The sequence below is a fragment of the Microcaecilia unicolor genome, chromosome 2, assembly GCF_901765095.1.
Source record: "Microcaecilia unicolor chromosome 2, aMicUni1.1, whole genome shotgun sequence".
Classification (NCBI taxonomy): domain Eukaryota; kingdom Metazoa; phylum Chordata; class Amphibia; order Gymnophiona; family Siphonopidae; genus Microcaecilia; species Microcaecilia unicolor.
In genome coordinates, this window is record NC_044032.1 from 2,899,660 (window position 1) to 2,906,095 (window position 6,436).

The following is a 6,436-nucleotide window of genomic DNA, read 5'->3' on the forward strand; positions in this document are numbered from 1 at the left end:
GAAGCTCCGACAGTGACAGCCTCTTTCAATCGTTGCCTGCACCATTTGCGCTGCTGAGTCTTTAAAAAAAAAAAAGTAAGTAGGGGACTGAGAGGAAGTGCAGGACTCACCGGGGGCCGCCGGGGGGGGGGGGGGGGCAAAAAAAAGGTGCCGGTACACCGTACTATTGCATACCGGCACAAAAAAAGCACTGGATTTACTCTTACTGTACATTGCCTTGAGTGAAGTCTTTCAAAAAGGCGGTAAATAAATCCTAATAAATAAATAAATAAATGAGGAGAGGGATAACCAACAGGAAAAAAAGAGGTGATAGTGCTCTTGTATAAGTCTCTGGCGAGGTCCTGTTTAGAATATTGTGTGTAATTCTGGAGACTGCGCCAGCACTGGTAGGGATGAGAAACGTGAATTTACTTTTCAGAAAGCAGGTGCAGCTGGCATAGTCCCAAGCATGACGCATGGAGGGAACATGAGATACAGAATAATAATGGAGAATTCACCTTGCTACTTTGTGGGAGGCTGGAAAGAGTACGTGAGGGGGATGTAGGAATGTTGATTTTGATTGAAAAGGCAGTGGATGTTAAAAAAAGAAACGGAAAGGGAGAAAGACAGCTGACTAAGGTAATTCAGACACTGGAAGAACAACATAAAAGAAAGCAAGATAAAAATGTTACAGCAATTTAACATGGACAGAAAATATTTAGAGCTTTTAGAAATACGCAAAACCGAGGGAATATTATGGGTGCCTACACGGTTAGTGCGTGCTGTTTAGCGCAGACTAAAAACGCTAGCGCGGCTTAGTAAACAGGGCCTGAATTTTACTGTGGTTGACAAAACAAGCTTATATTATCTTTCTCCCGTTTCTCAGGTTTCGTTCCTTCTTATTATCCGGTCTTCAATCTTTGTCTTGTCACTACATCTACCTACAGCTTTCCGTCTCTTTCCCTCATCCTGGACATCCCATTCCTCTTCTTCTTACTCCCCAGTATTTCACTAAGGGGGTCTTTTACTGGCCGTCTCTAGCGTTTGGCAATATCTAATCATTAACATGTGCTAAAAACGTTAACTCCTTAGTAAAGGAATTCTTGGAGTTACCATTGATCGACACCTAACACTTGAGAGTCACGCGAAAAACACTACCAAGAAGATGTTCCACTTAATGTGGAAATTAAAAAGAGTAAGACCTTTCTTCCCAAGGACAGTCTTCCGCAACCTGGTACAATCAATGGTACTCAGCCATCTAGATTACTGCAACGCACTTTACGCTGGCTGCAAAGAGCAAATAATCAAGAAACTTCAGACAGCTCAGAATACTGCAGCTAGACTCATATTCGGCAAATCAAAATATGAAAGTGCTAAACCCCTACAAGAAAAGTTACACTGGCTCCCACTCAAAGAACGCATCACGTTCAAAATATGCACCCTAGTTCACAAAATCATTCATGGAGACGCCCCAGCCTACATGTCAGACCTGATAGACCTACCACCCAGGAATGCTAAAAGATCATCCCGCACATTCCTCAATCTTCACTTCCCCAACTGTAAAGGTCTAAAATACAAACTAACGCATGCGTCAACCTTTTCCTACCTGAGCACACAATTCTGGAACGTGCTGCCGCGCAATTTAAAAACGCTCTATGAACTAACCAATTTCCGCAAACTACTGAAGACCCATCTCTTTGACAGGCCGTACCTCAAAGATCAACAAATGTGAACTCCTATACAAATATCCAGAAATGCCTTATAATATTTGCTTGTCAAACTACTAATATGTTTTACCATTATAACCCATGTTCCTTCTGTAATGTTAAATGTATATTTTCTTATATGTTTCCACTATTCATGATGTATTGTAAGCCAGATTGAGCCTGCAAAGAGGAGGGAAAATGTGGGATACAAATGCAAAAAAAAAAAAAAGGACCCCCTAAATCTCCCATTTCTTTCCTTTCCGTCGAGCATCACTTCCCTCTCTCTTTCCACCCCCCTACCCCGCCCTCCCCACCTCCACCGTACATTGCCCCTCTATCACCCTTGGTTCCATATTAGGAATCACCACTCAGACAAAGGATCGTGGTGTCATTGTGGACAATACATTCAAATTGTCGATTCAGTGTGCAGTGATGGTGGAAAAAGATAAATACGATGTTAGGAATTATTCAGAAAGAAACTCAGAATAAAACGGAATATCATAATGTCTTTGTATCGCTTCATGGGGTTACTATACTTTGGGTATTGCGTGCAGTTCTGATCACCTGATCCTACAATGATATGAAGGAACTGAAAAAAAGGCACAGAGAAAGGTAACCGAAATCATAATGGGGAAAGGGAAATGGGACTTGATATACTGCCTTTCTGTGGTTTTGACAACTACATTCAAAGCAGTTTACATAGTATATTCAGGTACTTATTTGTACCAGGGGGATAGAACGGTTCCCCTCAAAGGAAGGAATAAGCAGAGGTTGGGAAGTAAGACCTGTGCCGAGGTGACTTCTACAGTCTGTGCCCTGAAATTGCCAGGGAGAGATGGAAATGAAGTATGCCAGGGTTTGATCATGAGGAAGCAGGCAAGAAGTGTCAGATACAATTCTGGCTACTTTGTTGGACAGCTGGATGGACTGTGCAGGTCTTTCTCTGCCGACATTTACTATGTTATTATTATGTTAGATTAGGGCTCTTTAGTTTGGGGAAAAAGATGACAGAGGGGATACGAAAGGCGTTTACAAAATCATGAGTATGGTGGAATAGGTAAATGGGGAACAGTTATTTACCCTTTCAAATAATTCTGAGACAAAGGGGATGCTCATGAAACTAAAAGGTAGCACGTTTACAACAACTGGAGAAACATTTTTGCCTGAGGATGTCGACACAGCATCTAACATAGCAGGGTTTTTAAAAGATCCTGGACAACAAGTACATAAAACCAGTACCCTGTTTCCCCTGAAAATAAGACCTAGTAGAGGTTTTGCTGAATTGCTAAATATAAGGCCTCCCCCGAAAGTAAGACCTAGCAAAGTTTTTGTTTGGCCCCGATGGGACATGGACACAGAAACCTTAAATTGTTTCGCTGCAACCCAAAGACGAAATAACATAAAAGAAATGCAAGAAACAAGACTGAGGTGGAAAATCTATCGTCCAGCGGACTCCTACCATCCTCCTTCACGCTTTTGTGAAGATCAACTACCGGTAAGTGAGCCCGGAAAGAAAAGAAACATCCCCCTTGCAGAAATAATGAAAGAAAAGAAAATGAGTAACCGAGCCCTTTCGGCGCTGCTCCATCGCCCAAGGACTAAGTCAGACTAGAAGGATGGAAAGTGTTGCGAATGTACAGGAGGAGCGCATAAAGCGCCACCAACAGGGAACGGAGCTACCGTAGAATTTTTTTAACGTTTGTAATACGGTAGGGATGATCCTGCGCCCTAAGCCCTCTCACAACCTCCCGAGACCCCCAGCCAGAGCAGCCCGGCCCCACATTCCATTACCTTCCCTAGTTCATACCCCTTCTCCATTCCCAGGCCGGCCAGGGCAGCTCTGCTCCGCTCGAGTCCTGTGGTCACTGTGGGCAGATAGGCGAGCCACGGCCTACTCCTGCAGGATACCACCCCCCCACCAATACTGTTCCCGACCGCCACAGTCCCCCTACTACTCCCGAAGAAGACATCCCCTGAAAATAAGACCTAGCGCATCTTTGGGAGCAAAAATTAATATAAGACACTGTCTTATTTTCGGGGAAACACGGTATTATACATGCAGACTTGTGAAATTCACTGATTAACCCTATAGTCGAACCACAGGAAATGGATATGCTCTTGGAGATTTGCTGGGTGCTCCCTAATGACTTACATTTGCTGCTGTTACAGACAGGATGTGAGCTTGGTGGGTCTTGGGTTCGACCATGCATGGTACATCTTACATTCCTATCCCTAATCATTCACTGCTCCCCTGGGTTTCTAAGTGCCAAATGCATTTTATCATACTTGGAAAGTTTAGAATTCAGTTCCATAAAATCTGTCCATGAAAGGGTGGAATTGGCGCCTCACCTGCCTTTAATCCATAAAAAACGAACATTAAATCTAACCTGGACAAAGAATCATCAGACTCCAGACAGGGAAAGTCCTCATTAAAATCTTCATGGTTTAAATCCCTTTTCTTTAGAACATCCTTTAACTGTTTTCTGCTGGATAATCTTCCCCAGAAAGTTCTGTGCTCTGCAGAGTCTCGGGTGGGTGACTTGCTTGTGAATCCTCCTCAGAAAGCTTTGTATTCTGTAATCAAGTCCGTGTTATTTTAGAGTGACCAGATCTGTAATGACTCATTTCCTCACACAAGCCTTGTTTTCTCTTACCACAAAATGGGGAAGTGTTTTGAATTATTTTCTGATAGTAAGCAAAGTCTCTCATGACAGTCTCTTTAGGAGATTAAAGAGCCATGGGATCGGAGCTAGCCCTGTCACTAGGCAGACTAGGCATCCATCTCTCCTCCCCTTCCTATGTTCACCATCTACCCCCCCCCCCCCCTTCCCTGTCCCTCCCACTGCCGCTGCTGCCCTACCTTCTGGACACGAGCGCAAGTTTAGGGTTACCATATGGCTCCAGAAAAAGGAGGACGGATTGAGCCAGCCGGGTTTTACTTCCATTGCTTTCCATTGAAAGCAATGGGCAATTACTTCCATTGAAAGCAATTACTTCCATTGAAAGCAATGGAAGTAAAACCCGGCTGGCTCAATCCGTCCTCCTTTTTCTGGAGCCATATGGTAACCCTACGCAAGTTGAAATAGACTTTAAACACAGGCCTATGCTCAAACACTGCCATGTTCTTCCTTATCCTCCAACATTAACTGTGTCAAGTGGGAGATCAGCAGGACCCAGCAGCGGTTTGAGTGGGTCTGTGTTTAATTGACCCACACTGGTGCTGAGTCTGCTTTCATCTTCCATCCTGGTCTGGGAAAAGGTAGGGCAGCAGTGGGGTAGGGAAGAGGAGGAAGATGCTGGACATGGGATGTGGTTGTAGGGAAGGGGGAGGAGATGCAGAATGAGAAGATAGGAGCGGAAAGGGAGTATTGGCCACCCGGGTGGAGGGGGGGAGATAGACAGGGGGAGGGAGGATGATGGCTACCTGAAGGGTATGGAGGGGAAATGGGATGCTGGCCATCTGGAGGAAAGAGTAGGGGGAAGAGAGATTTTGGTCACCTGAGGGGTAGGGTAAGGAGAAGGGGGATGATGCCCACCTAGGGAGGATGTTAGCCACCTGTGGAAAGGAATAGGTGATAATGGCAACCTGAAGAGCATGCTGGTCACCTTGTGGAGGAGGATAGGGAGGGGAAGTGGGATGCTGGACTCTGGGGTATTAGGGAACCGATCGGGAAATGGTGGACTACAGGAGGGCAGGGCCTTGATCTGCCCCAGGGGAGGAGGGTGCACAGCTGAAGTTTCACCTAGGATGCCAGATACCCTTGGGCCCTGCATGGAATAGGAGGCAATGCACTTCTGTGGTCTACAATCTGGCTAAAAGACAAGAAACAGAGAGTAAACTAAATGGACTGTTACCCACAAGGAAAGAGTCAATGAACCACTATATCTTTCTCGGCTCCTTATTCCATACTGTCCAAATAGGATATTAAGATCTGCTCAACAGAACCAGTTGTCATTCCCAGTTATCGTATACTAGTCCATGAACACATTAGATAGTCCATCGTTTCAGTACAAGGAGCCTCTCTTTGGAATGTTCTCCCTCATTCCTTGAGGCTTCAATCTACCCTATCGAATTTCAAAACTGAATTTAAGACTTTTCTATTTGTTTTACTTTTGAGTGATGGGACAGAGCTAGCTTGCTTGTTGCAGAGCAAACCTGTTTTATCCCACCCCCCTTTACTATCACAATTGTAGTTCTACCCTTACTGTGTTATGTCTCTTCTCTATATTTTTATTCTTCTTTTTCCTTTTTTTCTTTTCTTTCTTTCATTAGATTGTAAACCATTCTGACAACTTCCAAAGGGCGGGGCAGCAAATATTAAATATACTTGGAAAAATAAATAAATAAACTTAGAAACTTAGTGGAGTGCCCCAAGGGTCTGTATTGATACTGTGCTCTTTAACATACTCATAAATTATCTGGAGATAGGAGTGATAAGTAAGGTGATAAAAGTAAGGTGATTACCTACAAATGCACTCAGTCTGCTGCCCCTCATTACCTCTCTACCCTCATTTCCCCTTACGTTCCCGCCCGTAACCTCCGCTCCCAGGACAAATCCCTCCTCTCAGTACCCTTCTCCACCACCGCCAACTCCAGGCTCCGCTCATTCTGCCTCTCCTCACCCTATGCTTGGAACAACCTTCCTGAGCCCTTACGCCAAGCCCCCTCCCTGCCCATCTTCAAGTCTTTGCTTAAAGCCCACCTCTTCAACGCTGCGTTCGGCACCTAACCTTTACCGTTCAGTGAATCC

General features: G+C 44.7%; 1 protein-coding gene across 1 annotated transcript in view; it reads right to left on the reverse strand.

The window, feature by feature from the left end:
* Positions 1 to 4,225, reverse strand: part of LOC115461791 (CMRF35-like molecule 6) — a 28,838-nt gene extending 24,613 nt beyond the window's left edge. The window contains exon 1 of the mRNA XM_030191833.1: positions 4,073 to 4,225. Coding sequence (XP_030047693.1) covers positions 4,073 to 4,127 — 55 coding nt within the window. The 5' untranslated portion in view covers positions 4,128 to 4,225. The remainder of the gene's footprint in view (positions 1 to 4,072) is intronic.
* Positions 4,226 to 6,436: the final 2,211 nt, after the last annotated feature.